General features: G+C 37.0%; 1 protein-coding gene across 1 annotated transcript; it reads left to right on the top strand.

Annotated features, from left to right (window-relative positions):
* The first annotated feature begins 6 nt into the window (after positions 1-6).
* LOC102580982 (uncharacterized) lies at positions 7-2428 on the top strand. The gene is made up of 3 exons (XM_006354030.1): positions 7-48; positions 135-236; positions 1825-2428. Exon 3 carries the CDS (start codon positions 1834-1836, stop codon positions 2275-2277), a length of 444 nt encoding a protein of 147 aa, XP_006354092.1. The 5' UTR covers positions 7-48; positions 135-236; positions 1825-1833; the 3' UTR covers positions 2278-2428.
* Positions 2429-18906: the final 16478 nt, after the last annotated feature.

Raw genomic sequence — 18906 nt, 5'->3', positions numbered from 1 at the left:
CGCCATACTGGAGGCTCCCGGACTCACCGAGAGCATGCAAGACAACTGGTACAATTATTTTCATTTTGTCAAGTTATAGTTATTTAAAGTTATTCCTTATGTAATAACTTTAATAGATGTGATTTCAATTTTAGGCGAATGTTCTTGGACTACCACCTTATCCGCATGAACTTTTGAAGAAGACACATACCAAAGGAAACAATGAGTTTGTGGATCTGAAGTCTAAGAGAACATATGTAAGTAATGCCAAACATTACTAATTATCTTTCTTAATTTTTGTTGAGGATTCGCTTAATCTTCATCCATCATGTTTATCCCAAACATTAAACACATGGTCATAAAATTAGAGATTAACAAAGAGGGAACTTAATGTCGTAGTGGTGCAGTTGATGGCTCTGTATAACTTTCTAGTGTGAAAGAACTCTTTAACAGCTAACAAGCATCATTGCGGATTACTGGCCCTACTTTTATCAATGCAACCGAGACTATCTATAATCTCTTGGTCGGTAACTTCAGCACATAGAGTAGTTTGTTTTTCTAGAGGAAGTGTAGGTCCTCTTCTCATAATTGATTTGTCTACTGCTTGTAGCTAAGAGTTGCAGAACCCATAAAACTCTTGTAAAAGTTACAATTTCAGTTTGTGTGTCCTCAAGAGTGGTACCATTGGTTCCTGATAAAGACATCATTTCAGATATTTGTTTTCTGTGAGCTCTTAGCTTCATCACTGCAGAGAAATGCTTTGTGTTGGAATTTCCAAGCTTAATCCACCTCGCCCTAGACTTTTGCTACAAGATGCTCTCCTTTATTAAAAACCACTTCTCCAAATTCAATAAGAGGGCCTTTTCTTCAATTATTATCCCATTAATACACTGCATACTCAAGTGTTCTTGAACTACCTTAAATTTTTCCTTGGCACTATCAATTTGTTGGTTTATATTATGAAATTCTCTACTATGCAACCTTTTGAGTTGTGGCTTTAGTGCCCTCAGCTTAAACCATACTTTTTCATCCTCCTGTGATCAGAATTCATTGGCAGGTCATACTCCAATCGCACATGTCCATAGATCATCATCCAGATAAAATTACCAAAAGTCCTGTCCAGCATACTCCATATTCTATCAGCCTCTGATAGTTTGTTTTCCATGTGAAAAATTCTCCTTTTCATGGTAGTTCGCTGAGAGATAATTGTTGTATATAGTCTGAGAAATCTTGTGTTTCACCCTGAGTCATGTGATTCCCCATTAGTCTATCATTTGGTGAGAGTACAACATTGAAATCACCCCGTAGCAACCAAGGTTTATTCATAAATTGGCCAAGTTACTGTAGATTCACCCGCATTGACTTTCTTTGTTCCAAGCTATTATAACCATCGATTATGGTGACCACGACTTCAGATCCATCAATTCTTCCTTTAACTAAGCAATAAATGAATTGCGCCTCCTTGTCAATCAAGATAACGTCGTACCATTATGGGTTCCATAATATGCATACCTGTTCATTTGTTGCGTTCTGATAATTATGTGTTCTTAGCATGTTTAGTTGTATGATTTTGAACTATCATAGCTTTACTAACTAATATGAAATGCTATCTTTTCAGTTCTGGAAAAAAAAAAACTTAGTCCCTAAAAGACTATTTTTGTACACTGAATATGAACTACAGGTGCGTATGTCAAAATAAATGTTAATTGCAGCTGTAGAAATGATAAGTGTGGTGGAGGAGGTATTGTTAGGGACAAAGATTGTCGACTGATATCAATTGTCTTATATGTTTATAATCGCTATTCATTTTTTCTTATCATAATATCATATATTTTGTTTTTTCAGGATGCTGTAATGTCTAAGATCACATCTGCATCTCAACTTGTAGATGAATCTGGTGAGTCACCGACAGTAGATTTTTCAAAGATTTACATGGATGAAGTGGGTGGGGTTAAGAAGGCATGTATATATGGTCTTGGTTCTCAAGCAGTATTCTATGAGAACATTGGTTCATCGTCTGCTTCAACTACTCAACCTCAAGATTGTAGTTTTGATGCTCGAGTGAAGGAATATGTTCAAGAAATGAAAGAGGAGATGAAGCATGAGATGAGAGAAGAGATGAGAGAAGAGATACGACATGAATTGCATGAAGAAATGAAACATGAAATGCAGCTAGAAATGCAAGAGCAAGTTGATAAGATTCTCCAAGAACGTTTGCCCATCCTCATAGCTGGGCTGCCTAAACCACCCCCTAGTACACTGCCCACTGGTACACCTCCAACTGGTACACCACCTTAGCTTAGACATGACCCATTATCAAATAATGATATGAGTCATTTAAATTTTTCAAACTATCCTAAGTAGATTTTGCATTGTTTGTTCCGTATTTGGATTTATTTTGAACTCTTCATCTTAGATTTTGCATTGTTTGCTTCCTTATTTGGTTTTATTTTGAAATCTTCATCTTAGGTTTTGCAATGCTTGTTTTTGTATTTATTTTGAATTAATCTTTGGTTTTGCATTGTTTATTCAAGTTATAATTTATCAAAGAACCACTGTATGTTTCCAGACTTTTTAAGTTTCGTAAAAGCTATTGATTAATACAAATATATACAATGAAACTTTACTATCGAATTACTATTTAGTCAGTAATATGTCAATATACATTACCAATCAATCACTGACCAAATATTGAACATAAATGATATACATTACCAACAAATTAACAATCAGTTAGTAAGCTTCCTAACAAATTAGTAATGAGCTTTTTGTGTTTCTAAAATACTAACCAATTAGTAACGTAAGTTACAAAAGTAGATAGTCATACTTACTTACAGATTTAAAATTCGTTGGTAATTTACTAACGAAATACCAACACACTTTTTTTCTTAACTGAAATTGCTAATCGATTACCAATGCATTTTAGTGAATTTACTATCGAACTTACCAACCAAGTTGTTATATGTTATATAATTGCTAACGGAATAGTAACAACATTTTATTTTATTTTAGTATATTTGCCAACATATTACTAACAAAATTGAATAATGAAGAACCAAATTTACTAACTCTTTTGCTCTTCGTTAGTAAACTTACCAACAATATTCCAACCAAAAATTGGTTGGTGAATTTACCAACAAAAATTAAAAGGTGACATTTCAACAATTGCCAACAAGTTGTTTATGTGTTTACCAACTGAATTTTAGTCGGTAATTTTACCAACTAACTGAAATGGGTTGTTAAAAATTAGTGACAAGCTTTTTAGCAATGGATTAACATTAGTTGGTATTCAGTTGGAAAATTCATTTGCTAACCAATTTAATCAATTTACCAACCGATAATTTTGTTGGCAATTCAGGGGTTTTTTGTAGTGCATGTCTATCTCCATGTCAATCAGTTTGTTGTTGCCCCCTTCAGAACATCCTTTTATGTTTTGTCTCATGCGGTAAATAATCCCCACAGGAAGTGCTTGATGTTCAATTCAGAAAGAACATCCACAAGGTGAAAGACTGCTCTACAAGTATAAGAAAAGAATATATAGATTATAGACATACTTTGAGAATCAGTGCATAGGGTTGTAGATTCAAGTATAAGATGCTACACATCATTTATAAGCATTCTCATCGCTAAATCTTTGGTACGCATGAACTCCACCAGAGCAGTAGATTCTCAAACCTACATATAATGGGAAATGTGAATCCATTTCTAGTAAAAACATGCCTCGACAAGGATGCACTTCTACTTTGCAAAACATATCCCTTGCCGAGGACTGTTTTTACTATAAATTGGTTTGCATTTCCCATTATTTGTAGGTATGAGAAATACACTGCTATGGTGGAGTTCATGTGTACCAATGATTTAGTGATGAGAACGCTTATAAATGATGTTGAGCTGCTTGTACTTGCATCTACAATCCTGTGAAGTGATTCTCAAATTACGTCTATAATCTTTATATTCTTTTCTTATACATGTAGATCTATCTTTCACTTTGTGGATGGTATTGCAGAATGGAACAACAAGAACTTTTTGTGGAGATTATTTTACTGCATGAGACAAGACATACAAGGATGTGTTGAAGGGACATCAACAAAGTGATTGATATTGAGATAGACATGATAGCTAGAGAAAATGTAGGAAGTGTAGACATTATTTTCTCGACAACTACTTTCTGAAATGGCTTTGATTATTAGCTCTTTAACATAAACTTTTATCGTTGCTACCTGAAATCTAGTTTGTGAATTGTTTGTTTGGTATATATGATAACACAACTACATTCATGGCATATTTTTTTGGCTGACTTGAATAATTTTTGTTTGAATTTTGTTTTTATCACAACAAAATAGACATAATTCTTTCTAGCTTTATGTTTTTGTATTTTCATTGTTGATCTCTCTACTAGTTGAGTTATTTGTACCATGTCTTTTAGTTTTGCTCACAACAATGTAACACCAGTTCTTGGGAGATTCTTTTGCTTCCACATTATTATTAAACTTTAGCTTTATTAATAATTCAACTGTTAAACTTGTATGTTTTAGCTTCCTAGTACAAATTGTGTTGCTATTGATGAGTCCAAGATTTGGACTCATTTAGGGCTTTATCTGGACATATTTAGTGTCCTCAAATGCTTATTTTGTGCCAATAACTTATGAAAAACCCTTGATTTCTAGGTCTATGGATTGAGGAACAAAGCATGGACACTAATTTGCAAAAAGGAATGAAGCGAGCTGAAAGAAGGAAGAAAAGAGAGCCTGCTGATCGCCAAGTCCATTTGGCGAGTCGCCGAATGGCCATTTGACCACCTAAACTTCCAGTGTGTCAAGCCTTGAAGGAGAAAATCAAGTTGGCGATGGAAAGGAGCAATCGGCAAATCGCCGAGTGGTACCGCGATGCAGTATTAGATCACCGAAAGTTACAGACCTGGAGGATGCTGAAGGCCAAAGCAAAAAGGTGATGGAATTAACCTAAGGGCAGATCGGCGAGTTGATCAGCGAGCCTGACTTACTGCGCCGAATGGTCCTTCGCAGCATATTTTTGGCGACTATAAATACGTTTTTGGACATTTTTTTAGCATCTTATCTTTAATCAAGTATTATTCTTAACAATCTTTAGACTTAATTTTCAGTTTGAACTCTGAGTATTGAGACAAGTTTTCCTTAGTTTTGAAGAATTAAAGTTTTTACTTTTGAGAAATTGGAAGTGGGTCTTTGAGATTCTTCAATTTGGACCTTTGTAAAGATGAAATTAATCTTACCCAGTTGATGGAAACAAAATTTGGTAACGATTTTTATCTTTTTATGATGTCTAGCTAAAAACCCAATTCTTGGGGTGTGATTATGTGATCATGGACTGATTTAGTTTATGGGTATTGCTAATTGCTAGTTTAAATGCTGTTTAGAAATGATTTCAATCATTAATTGTGGTTTAACTTAAAAAATTGTAATTGCAAATGCAGTTCTAACTTCGTATTTTTGGCTTGCTCGAGATAGAGGTTTTAAAACCAAGATTATTGATTGATGGTTTGTGGTATTGGTTTGTCATGGGTTCAACTCGAGAGAATGAATCCTAAACCCTTTTCCACATATTCATCTCGAGAGAGTGAATGGACTAAGGTGTAGACTATTCTTATTTTGTATGTTTGTCGATGTTCGAGAGAAAGTGACTTGATTCAGGTTAAATTGTTTGAGAGAAAGTTTACCTCCTCTATAATCTAGCTTATTCACTAATATTCAGCTATTTCCTAACAGTTGCAATTACCAATTTGTCTACATTATCCTATAATCAAATCACATCCCAAGAACCCATCTCATTATTATTATTATTGTGTTATTTGTTGTTGTTGTAGCTGATAATTTCAAACCAAAACCCCCTGTTATTTGACATTCATGTCACCCCCTAATTTAAATTATGTTTTTATTCGTAAATGTCTATTCCTTTGGCTGATTTGAACATATTTATACCTTTCTATTGAATCTTAAGCACGTACCACTCCCTGTGGGATTCGACCCCAACTCATTTAGTTGGGTTATATACTGACTAGCGATCATTGACACTTAAAATTGGATGAAGTGTCCTTGAAACTTTAATCAAAATGGTGCCGCTTCCGGGGAGTTGTGTTGGTTAAGATTCTTTGGTTAAATTGAATTTTTTTCTTTTTTTTGTCATAGTTGAATCTACTTATTTTTAGTTTTGTTTTGTGTGTTGCTTGTTTAGAGCAGGGAAAATGAGCATGTCTTGTAGCAACAGTGACCAAATGGATCACCCACCTTTGAGATTGATGATTCTTAGGGATGACATCCTAACTTTCAAGTAATTTGAGGGTGAGACCTTTTATGAGTTGTGGCAAAGATTTAATGCCCTATTGCAATAGTGCCCAACTCATGGAATTCCAGATAAGATGCTTCTAGAAAGCTTCTAGAAAGCTTCTACAGGGGTCTTGGTCCCGAAAATAGAATAGTGGCTGACCAAATTTCTCGAGGTGGTCTCATATGACTACCTTATGCAATAGCAACCCAACTCCTTGATCACATGCCCAAGACCAACAAGGAGACTGAGAAGGACCAGATTTTGGCCACACTGTTGACTCAGTTGGATCTCGTGGCCAAAAAAATTATGGAATTTGAGGTACCGTACAAAAAGAAAGATCGGTACATTCACCCTCATAAGCGTAGAAAGTTCAAGGAGCACGAGGATGGACAAATAGAAGAGATTCTCTCACTCATTCTCCATAAAGTCGAAGAACACGACAAAATGTTGAATGAGATAAAAGAGAACGTCTCACTGCTGAACCAGATGACTGCTTCCTATTCAATATCTATTTAGTTATTTGAGACTCAGATGGATCATGTGTTGTCTCGTCTCTACCCCACAAATCAAGATTGAATGGGGAATTGCATCGTGCCATGACGTTAACGAAGGCGCTCTTTGGAAGGCAACACAAGTGTTTATTGCTTTATTTTTGTTTTTGAAATAATCGTGTGTTGATTGTGTAGGTTAAAATGTGGAATGTATTTGAAAAGTGGAGATTGGCGATCAAAATATCCACTCGCTGAAGAGGTCGGCGAGCCGGATTTGGACCTCCGTTGGACTCATGGAATTTTGAAATTAGAGTCTGTAAAAATTGGCGAGCCCATGAGCAAATTGGTGAATCGCCGACAAGGTCAATGATCACGCCTTTGTCTGTCGTTTGGACCCCTACATTAACTGGAGGTCCTATAAAACTCGGTGAGGTAAGTGCCCACTTGGCGCGTCACCGAGTGGGTCGGCGAGCATGACTAATGTCGTTGAATGGGTCAGAACTGCACAGTTTTTAAAGGCCAAAAGTTCAAAAGTTCAAAATCTTTCACATTCCCTCACTTTTTAACTTTCCAAACTCACACCCGCACTATATTTTTTCTATATTTTTGCTTTATTATTGCCTTCTAGTCGTTCAATGTGTGTTCAGAGTTGGTTATCTTTGCCGCCTAGCTTTTCAACTTATTAAATCGTCATTAAAGGTTGGTTTTCCAAACCCCGATTTCGTTTTAAAGAATTTTACTCATTTGCAATTGATCTTATCTTAGTGATGTTTCTTGGGTCTCTCTGAATCGTAAGTGTGTGCTTGTATGCCTATTTTAATTTGAATATCTTGCCTAAAATGATTAATTATTGATTTCCCAATTTTTTTGTTCTTAAAAAGTGACCTAAATTGTTTAGTTGTGCTAATGTGTTGTTGGGTCTAGTCGGGTGAGTCTGAGTAACCCGCATTTGTGCCAAATGATATGTTTTACCCAATGTTGGAGTGGTTGACGTCATTCTTAAGGGCAAAATTCGTCAAAATGCCAAATTTTGCCAAACCAGGAGAAGTCTGAGTATCCCGGGGGCATGGGTGTAATGAGTCTAAGTCTTATTGAATGAGTACATGTTTTGATTTTGTTTTGGGGGGCAGCGGGATTGAATTTGGAAGTTGAGGTAGAAAGTAGGCACGTTGGGCAGTTTGGTGAGCTGGATCGAGCTCGCCGAACCACTCGGAGGTTCTCCGATTCCTTCTTGAATGCCTTTAATTTCATGCTAAAATTGAGTTTGGGTTCTGTAGCTTTCGATGATAAGCCTGAGTTCGCCGAGTGCACTCGGTGACTCACCGATCGTCATTTTCATCGCCCTTTCTGCACCCCTAACACCTAAAATGCACTGTAACTTTCGGTGGGCTAGTCCTTACTTGCCGAATACTGTCCGCGATTCACCTAAAGGGCCCTCCCATTACCGACATGCCAATTTTTCTTGGAAATTTTGAGCCAATCCTTTCGGCGAGCCCGATCTGGCTCGCCAAACTGATTCGGTGACTCACCGACCGATTTGGCGAGTCTATCTGCAATAGTGTTTCTGCAACTTTTTTTGAACTATTTCTAACTCTTTTTGATGTTTTTGCAGATATGGCTAGACCAAAAGTGGCGGATCGAGACATCTCACCCTCCAAGAGGGCTAAGGGGATAAAAATCAACGAGGATGCAGCTACATCCAAGGCTAAAGCTACCAAACTTCCCACAACAGGTGGGAAGGGAAAATGAAAGGGCAAGGCACCAACACCTACGTCACCGGAGGTTTGCTCTGATAGTGACAAAATTTCTGCCACTCACCTCACCACTTTTGAGAGTAAGGGTGAGCACCATGATCCTCGGGTTACCAGTTCAGAGCGTGAGGATGATGAGTTAATGGCAACCTAGAGAGCGGAGCTACGATCCAAGAGGATGAATGATCCGTCTAGGATCAGGACTCCCCAAACCACCACTATTCCTCCTACCCCCGCACAGGCTGTGGTCCTAGCACCACCGCTAGATGGTCCTCCTCCCCTGTCTATGAACAGACTAAAGACTGAGGGATTGAGGACCATCATAGAGGAGAAGAGGCTGTTTGATGGCGTCATAGACAGGTACCCGAAGATCATGAGCTGCCTGAGGTCACACAAATTCTAGCTATTCACTAATCCCCGTGGCCCGTACATTCCAAATTAGGTCAGAGATTTCTACTGTGCCTACAGTTCCTTGGTGCCACAAGGGAAGAAGCCGACAGCCAAATTCAAGTCGGTTGACTATGTGGTCATCAAGGGTAGAAAGGTGAAATGTGATAGTGATGCTATCAATGCAGTCTAGGGTGTTTCAACACTAATAGGGGATGACTGCAAACATCTGATCAAGACAAAGCCGTTAGAAAAATGAAGAAGTGGTTGTCTCCTCTGATATCAGACGGTACTCCCAAATGGCTTGATATTGGACAACCCACTGAGAAGAAGGGCCTAAACATAGCAACAAGGTTCTGGTTTGGCATCATCATCAGTACCATTATGCCATCCCAGAACGAGTCGATTCCCTGCCACGACCAGGCAGCCTGTTTGGGTTGCATCATTGATGAGACAAGGCTAAACCTGGGGATGATTATGGCATAAGAGATGGTCATGAGGGCCAAGCTGGGCCAAACTTCCCTCCCCTTTCTGGTGTTGATAATCGAGTTGCATAGGCAAGCTTGTGTGCCTAGAGATGAGAAGAAGGATGTGGAAGTGACTCCCACATCCTGTACCGACATCCAGAGAATTAAGGCAGAGTACATGAGGGATGAGGCGGAAAAGAAGAAGACAGCTCCGGTGAATACTTCCCCGGTTGTTGATACAAATGCATTACTTGCAGAGGCACCTTTTCCTACACAGGCCCATAGGCCTTCAAGTATACCTAGCACTACGCCTTCTATAACGCCTACTACCTCTACTGCTCCCTTGCCTCCCAGATCTGGTACTATAGTTGTTGTTGGCCGTCCCCCGCTCACCTTGGCTGCATTGCTACGGATGGGGCAGCTAGCCCATTCTACCAATAGACGTGCCTCTAGGCTTGGGGCTATTATTCCTAGGCTAATTGACAGAGCTCTTGTTGCTATTATGACACCCTTGAGTACGGATATTGATGACCTTGCGGCAAGGATAGCGATGTGCGAGGGTGGAAAATGGTCTACTGAGGAGGTGACGGCTCTAAAGGGCACTACTGTTGCGCTGAGGAAAGATATGGACCAGTTGAAGTTCACTGACATGTCGATGATTTTAGGGACGGTGAAGATCCTAGATTTGCTAGTTGATCTAGATATGCCTCCGGCTTCCACCGGAAATGAGGTTCGAGCTAGGGAGGTAGCTGCTGCCGCGTCTGAGGATGAGAACGATGAGGAGTTTCTTGTTGCTGATGAGGAGGCTTCTTATGAGGGTCTCACGGAGACTAAAGAGGCCATGGTAGGTGTAGTTGTGTAAACATCTTTGGGATACAGACCTTTGGCTGACCCTAGTGGAGCTGGTACTGTTAATGTGACTCCAGGCACTGATGCCCCGACAGATGGAGAGATTGTGTAGACAGGACTTTTCTTTACCTCCCTCTCTGTCTTCTTTTATTGATTTTTGGATGCTTGTATTGATTTTGAGGACAAATTGCTTTTTGTTTGTGGTGGGGTGAGGTATTCTATACCTACCTCTTGTGTTGATGACATTTTCTGTATATCTTGGGTTTGTGCAATATATTGTTTTTTGACACTGTTTTTGTGGATACTTGAACTTGTGGCAACTTATTTTGAATGTAAATGATTTTTGGTTGGACCCTTCTGAAATTTTTTGCCACCTCTTATGTATTTAATTGTTGTTGATCTTGTGCAAATTTGAGTGTCGGTTGTGATCAATACCGATGATTTGCATAGTGTTCTCAATCGAACAAACATGAATGTGCAGCTATGATGAGGCCAAAGGAAGTTGCATAGGCAATATGTGAACTCTTTGCATCTCGTTGTGACTAGCTGATTATTAAATTGATTCTCTTGTGATGAACGTTGCACACTAGCGAACGTGTTGAGTCTTGTTTGACATTAGTGGCAATGCCTTGCGTGATGAGCTTACCGTGAACCTTGTGTGATGACACCTAGAATTTTTCCTGTTGGTCCGGTTGACTGAGTGATGCAAGTTCTTGTAAAGCTTTTAATGATTTCATGTCATATTTATGTTTTACTTCAACTAAGTTATTTCCGGTCTTCCATTCAATTCAATTACTTGTTTCATTCAACTTCATTACATACCATACATTTCATATACTGATTCAATTTGGCGTTGCATGGTTTTATGATGCATTTTCAGGTACTCTTAATAGTAGACATTCAGTAATATCTCTTTTATCCACAGTTAGTAAGAACTCCTTACTTTCGAAGGGCTCCAATTTAGTTAGTTCAATTTATTTGATTTTTCAGTTATTGTTAGTTGAATAGTCAGGTAGTCGTGAGTCTTGTCTTGACACCTATCTTCATTTAGTATTGGCTTCATAGACGGACAAAGTTAGTGAGTCAGTTCAGTTTTGAGCATTCAGAAGTTTTAAATATTTTTAATAATATTAACATTATTTGTATTAAAATTTATTTTAGACTTTTGTGTGAGATCTTTTATTGATTTTAAATGTTTATTTTATAACGTTTCAACATGTATATGTATAGTTTTCTGATTAGTAGTCAGGTCAAGGGTTTTCTTGAGACCAACAATGATTCTGAGTGTCGGTCACGTCCAGAGTGTAGGCTCGAGGCGTTAATGATGGTAAGTACTTCATCTCCAATCTTAAGGTTATGGGTTCGAAAAAATTTATGATGAACATGATTTAGTGGTTGTTTTTACCAATTACTGGTAGCTGAACTTAGTGTTAGAAGTGCATGAAAGTAAAACAGATAATCTTTTAACTGGAAAATCCACAATGGTTTAAAGGTGTAAAATAATGACTTTAACCCCGCAACAGGAACTAAAAATTTGCACAAATTAAGTTCAGTAAATTAAAATAAAAACATCATCAACACAAGGATTGCATGGGTCACATTACATAAACAAACTATAGAGGACTCAAAAACTACTATCTTTAGACCTTAAAATAGATGGGAAGCAACAAATTTAAAACAATTATAGTAATAGTAGCACATGCATATATAGGCATATGGCAATTTTATGCTCATATATTTTCAACATAAGTCCCTACAAATATCCTATAGTACAAAAATAGTGAAACTTCTTCTCTCATTTAGCTTAAAATAATGCAAGTGCAGAAACAATAATAGTAATTGCTATAAAGGAAAAGAGTTTGCCCTGTTGCAGTGAAATCCCACCATGACTTATAAGTGTGTTCATGCCAGCACCCGATGGACCTAAACTATTGTTGACACCTCCTAATAAACCTGGAATTGTCACATAAGGAAATCCACCCATGCTGGTTGTGGTTGAAGGTGTTTGCATGGTGAAGCATGTAGTCCTTGGAGACTTGGAGTGGTGCCACTAAATAAAGAAGTAACTCGTCAAGAGGTAAAAAGAAGAAAAAGATACAGTAATTGAAAGTGTAGTCTAGATTTTAAAGCAGAGTAAGCCAGCAAATTGTACCTCTTTATTTCAATCAATCACTATAACATTATGCATATAAAAGTAAAGTCTATAACTTCTATAGCAGAAGCCACCAAATTATAAGTAACTATTTTGAAGTGCTATTTGAATTTGATGTTATACAAGAAACGGAAGAGCTAGCCATTGAAATAATGTTTTGTTTGAACAAAATAACTTTGGTCCAAAGTTTGTGTTTGTCTTAAGTACACGTCAAACATTTTAAAATTTTGAATGGTAAGTGTCTAATAGGAACACTTTTTTTGTGTTTTAATACTCTCGGTTGCAAGGTGATTTCTGTGGTTGGATCTTGGTTGTTGTTTATGAGTGATAATGCATCTGCTACTAAATTCTCTACTCTTTTCTTGTAATGGATTTCAAAACTTAATCCCATTAATTTGGTCAAGCATTTTTGCTTTGATAAAGTAGTGATCTTTTGATCCGGTGAAAACTTCAAACTAATTAATTATGAAATGTTGAGAATGGAGATAGTGCCTCCACTTGTCCACAACATGGATAAGAGTAATTAATTGTTTTTCATAAGTTTATATTCCTTGGTGTTTCTTTCTCAATGCTTGACTCGTGAGTGCTATAGGTATCCTATTGTGCATCAACACAACTCTAATTCCAGTCTTACAATCACCTACCTCGAAGAAAAAAGTTTTAGTGAAGTCAGGTAGTTGTTTAATGGTATCCAGCCCTCAAGTCTACTTTAGAGAAGATATTATCCCCAAATAGCTCATCTAACAGGTCATCAATCATGGGAATTGGATACTTGTTTTTCATAGTTAAATTGTATAGGCTTCTATAATCAATACACATCCTCCAGGATGAGTCTTTCTTCTTAACAAACAAAGTTGGGGAGGCAAAAGGAACACTGATTGGGGATTATAGTGATTGCTCTAAGAATGTCACTAATGATAGCTTCAATAAAATTCTTTTGATCATAGGAATACATCTAGCAGGCCATCAATCAAGTTGATTGCATTATAACAACTCCTTTCAAATGGTAGTTCTTTTGGCTCCCGAAACACCATTGCATTCTTCTTTTGTAGATTAGTAGTGTCTAGATGCATGTTTTCCTTTCCCTCCATAGCTACTTCCGCCTTTACCATTGACAACTCATCCATCACTTTATATGTTCCACATTGTAGCATCCTCTTTAATGCTTCAGTATCAATAGTGGATACAAAGTGATCATTCTTCCATCAGTTATGAAACTTAAGTTATGTGGCCTTGTATCAATCAAATCATTTGCCAAAATTATATCATAGCCTCCAGCTTTCGTCATTCTTAACTTGAAGTTAAACTACTCCACTTGCATTTTCAACCAAATCATGAGACTCTTATTGGCAGCTTATTAATTCACCATTTGCTACCCTTACTCTCATAGGTTTCAACATTGATTGGACCGGCAACTTCAATATCTTCAAAATTTATGGTTCAATAAAAGAGTGAGTTAAGCCATTGTCAATTAGGACTGTATGTCGCGACCCAAAAATGGACATGATGACCACCAAAACAAGTCAGCCTCAAACCTAACAAACGAAAGAAATACGGAAAGATAAGACAATAATAGCAATAGAGCGGAAAACGTAGCCAATTTCATTAAAACCCTCAAAACCGGGTTCTCATGTGTACAAGCCACTAGTATAATAATACATAATTTTAAAGATAAAACCAAGTCTCAATGTCTTTATTTCTCGAATAGAACAAAACATAAAATAAAGAGTAAGAGGGCTCATCGGGATGATAGGCATCTACCTCTCAAAATCCTTTGAAAGCCTCGGAGAAAGATGAAAAAAAGATCCCACGGGTTCGTGCTCGGAACCTATACAGGTATAGAAGCGAGGGAGAACCAAACAACACGGTACTCAACAAGTAACCACCTAAATAAAGAAAAACTAAGCAATAATATGAGTACTCCTTTCATCCCAACCGAACCAGCTCAACTACAACCTGCATAGAAATCAGTCCAACCTTACATTTTACAATACACAGTTCTCAAGGCTTAACAATCACAGTCTAACCGTCAAAATTCATCAACAAACACGTATCAGATATGTTAAGCACGAGTATCAAGTACATTAATCACAAGTATCAAGTAGATCAATAACAAGTATCAAGTAGATCAATCACAAATATCAAGTAGATCAATCTCAATATCAAGTTCATCAAATCATAACAATCAAACACTTGCCGAAACCATTTCTCATTAACACAATATCACTAGCCGGATTCATTTCCCTTCGTCTTTATATAAAATTACTTGTCGAAACCATTTCCCTTGTCACAATAGCACTACTCGGAACCATTTTCCTTCGGCATTATTTCATTTCACTAGACGGAACCATTTTCCTTCGGCTTTATATCATATCACTTGCCAGAATCATTTTCCTTCGGCATAATCATCACATGTGTCATCACAGTACACATAAATCAATGCCAATAAGTAATTCCACACCATAAAAAAGAGACAATAACTCAAGCAATTCAAGTCCACAATAATGTCATCAAAGCATTTCATCAATCAACAAATTAGGGTCCACAACAAGGAAATCCATAGCACAACTATCAACACTCATTGCAAATTTTATTAAGCCCTATTTTATAATCAAGTGAAATGATTGAACTCATCACCTCATTTCCGTTACTCCCCAACACACACAATGAAAGAAAATACAAGATTCTACAAGTCTTACAAAGCATAGAAGTGACTTACCTTAATAGTTAATTCAATCAAAAGTCAATCCTAAGCTTAATCATTTCCTTTCCGAACAATATCCAAAGCCACACAATCTAATCCAATCAAGTAAACACTCGTACCATACATTTTGAAAATATGGGTCAAATAAACTCAAAAACCCTTTTTCGAAAATGAGTTTTGAATTCGAAAATCTTTATTTGAAAATGTTACCCTAGGCATTTAGAACTCATTGGTGAAAACCATTCCAAAAAAAGGAGTAAAAATTAGTTCATAATCACCACTTTACTTTAGAACTCATGTTCATGAAAACCAATGTCATTTCCCAATGAAAATCCAAACTTTTGATGTTAAAATCCATAAATGATCAATGGGAATTGAAGTTTTAGGGTTACAAAGACTTACCCAAATGATTTAACATAAGAAATCTCTTCAAAATCGCCTTCAAGGGTCTTACAAAACTCAAAAATGGAAAAAGGTCAACCCTGAAATTTTCTATCAAAAACCCTCTCTCATCTCGAAAAAGAAAACCAAGGTTTGAATACACGACCATTTTATTTCCAACCTTGGGTCGCAAAAGCAAACCCCGCCTAGTAATTGGCCATCTCTTTTGCAAGCCAGACTTCACTAAAGATACGATACCAAAAGTGATAAGGTCTTCACGATAGCGAGAGTCAGTCGACCTGATCCTTCACGAATGTGAGCCCAACTCGCTAACATGTTCTTCACGAAAGTGAAGATCCCATTTCAAAAGCAAAGGTATAAGTGTAACACCTCAGAAATCAGACTTGGATTTGTTAGCAGAAAAACAATATAAAAAGGTGAACCATAGAGGGGTTCACGGGCCGTGATCAGGACCACGGTTGGTCACCCTCATCGTCATTCACACCCACCTAGAAGTGGTGGACCACACGACCCTTCACAAGCCGTGGACAACCACACGAACCATGGGAAGGATCGTGGATGCAAGGCAGAATCACTCGATCTCAGGCCTCAGACCATGGAGTCCGCCACGGGTCGTGGTCTTGATGACGGGTCGTGGATGGGTCCGTCTTCTTGAGCTAGAAAACCCTACAAAACGTGAAGAACCACGATGGACTTCACGATCCATGGTCCTTCACACGGTCTGTGAAGTGGACCGTAGAGGCCCCCCAAAATAGGTAGACCATGGCAAAGAACCACGACCCACTTGACGGGCCGTGGTCCCAACGACAGATCATCAGTGGCGTCGTCGTCGGCCCTCGTCATCTGTTTAGTCAGAGTCATTTTGGTCTTTTTCCCTATGTATTGGGCATTTAAACTACGTCGTTTAATACCTAAACTATGTCGTTTTACTCAGTTTCAGCCTGATAATTTAGTCAGAACCTACCTAAACCATTTTTACCAAAATTCATTTAAATTAGAGCAGAAAAAGGGGAAAGTTGACCGGCTCTTTCAAGAACACGCAGAAGGTTTTCTTCAATTTCTAGCCCCAAAATTGAAGAATTTCTCTGTATATTTCGTCATTGGGTATGTGGGATTTCACTAGTGGATTTCTTTCATCCATTAGGTCCCTAGAATTCAGTCAAATTCTTGATTCTCCATATCTTTTTTAGACCTAGGGTTTCTAAATCCTTGGATGATTGTTGTGATTTAGCTATTGTAGTATTTGTAATCAAAATATCAGGTTTTCTGGAATCGTGGTTTAGTTCCTTCTATGAAACTCAGAACCCTAGTGGTGTAGATTCTCTTAGTTCATAAATTACACTTGGTAGGTCAGATAAACAGATAATCATGCTCCAGATATCATATGTTACATTATTAGTATATAAATGTTGCATTTCTAGTTAGCATTATAACTTATAATTATTAGTCATATAGATGTCAATTATAAAATTTTCACGTTTTATCAACATTATTACTATTACTTATTGTCGTTACTTTATTTCAAGTTTCTTACTTTCTAAACTTTTAACACAATGTATATTATATTGGTTATTAAGTTAGAAGCTCAAAAGAATTGTTTTGAAGAAGAAAAAGGCCTACAATATTTAAACAATTTTGCCTATTTGGGTATACAAATGCAGCCCAAAATTCACCCTAATAATAGCCCAAACAAAGTGCAATTCTTCTCAACTAATTCAACCAATTTGGCTATCCAAAATGAAGACCATCTCGGCCCATTTTTCGCCCGAAATACAACAGGCCAATCGCAAAGCAGCCCAAGTTCTTTTTTTCACTACTCTGCTAGGGTATGTATGCTCCAAAGAAGCAACTCCCTCTTTTTTTCCCTTTCTAGCGTGAATACATTTTTTTCCACAACCATGACAGTTCTTTCACTATACCATTTCTGGTAGAAATAAAGATCTTTACATCAAATCGGGTTATTAATCACGAAAATGGTATGAAACTTTTATCTTTGTTTTTAATTTTGATTGTCTTTTCTCCACCTCTCTCTACTCGGATCTGGCAAAATCATATGAAGTTCAACGTTCAAATTTAAGACAAATCACATTCATCTTAATTTCCCGCTCAAGAGATAACCCAAAAAGCTCTAAGTTCCTCCTATATATACTCTAAAAAATGCTTTGCCGGAGGGGCGAAGAGATACGAAAAGAGCACCACAAAAATCTAAACTTTTGCCGTACACAACATTTTATTTGTTGAGTACTGCTTTAATCTTAAGAATCTTTCAAAACTTTCCATTCTATCTTTGTGGGATTATAGTAAAAATAGAGATGTTGGAACTCATTTGGCTTACGTTTGATCATAACGAGAAAATAGATTCTACGCCGCTGTCCTAGTTCACTGCTCAACAAACGGTCAGTTTCTCCTAAACTCGAATCTATTACATGAATATGTCGTTGAAGTATAAATCAGGGTTGAAGATCTTTTATTGGGCCTAAAGTTTATGCCCTTGTGATTAAAATTGTTATGAGTTTGCAATGCACATTTAGTGTAGTTCATCGTTAGTATCTTTCTATTTGAGTATGTTGAGTTTTAGTTAGTAGTCTTACTTAGAATTATAAATTATTCAGTTGTGTGTCACTGTTTTATTTGAATATATTTCCGCCTTAATCTGTATGTATTTTCATAAGATTTGATTTTGTTTCGTTTGCTGCGTTTTTCGTTTAAATAATCAGATAGTTTATGAAACTTGGGTCACAAAAGTTATTAACTGAAATGTTGGTTGGATTTCTCATTAAGTTCACAGCTTTGGATCCTCTCTTTCAGTTCCTATTTTAGTAACCAAGATTTGATAATTTATCAATCCTTAATGAAGGATTTGTTTCAGTAAAACTTAAGAACCATTTTTGTATACAGTTTATCTCTTTCACATTTTATAATACTTATCAAATTTCATTTGATGCTTTGTTAAGCCATATATATATACTATAATACCTCCAACTTAAAACACTAAATTTAGTATATATTATATATTGAATATTATATTTATTTACGCTATATTATATTAGAAGCATACACCTTTTCACATTGATCGGTAGTGACTTTTTCGAAGGGTTGTGACATTTTTATAGAAATGTGACTTTTTTGATGAGTTATGACATTCTCGAAAAGTTGTGATTTTTCTGAAGGGTTGTGTAACACCCCAGAAATTTTTTGAACTAAGACTCGAACCATCCTTCGTAGTGAGTGAGTTTTTACCAAGGAATTTAAAAAATTTCTAAATGTTAAGGTCACAAAATGTAGAACCTTGAGTTCCAAGAAGAACTAGAGAGAATTCATTGAAGTCATTCCTAAGCTCTTCTATGTTTTGGGTCAATTTCAAATGACTATAACTCTTAGTGAAAGATCAGTTAGGTGGGGTACAAGGTATACAACGAAA

This window comes from Solanum tuberosum, unplaced genomic scaffold, assembly GCF_000226075.1.
Source record: "Solanum tuberosum cultivar DM 1-3 516 R44 unplaced genomic scaffold, SolTub_3.0 scf00166, whole genome shotgun sequence".
Lineage (NCBI taxonomy): Eukaryota > Viridiplantae > Streptophyta > Magnoliopsida > Solanales > Solanaceae > Solanum > Solanum tuberosum.
The sequence above is the reverse complement of the archived record's forward strand: the minus strand, read 5'-3'. Positions and strand labels throughout refer to the sequence as shown.

Excerpts from the sequence above, each read along its gene's own strand:
- LOC102580982 (XM_006354030.1), top strand. The coding sequence starts at position 1,834 with ATGTCTAAGATCACATCTGCATCTCAACTTGTAGATGAATCTGGTGAG.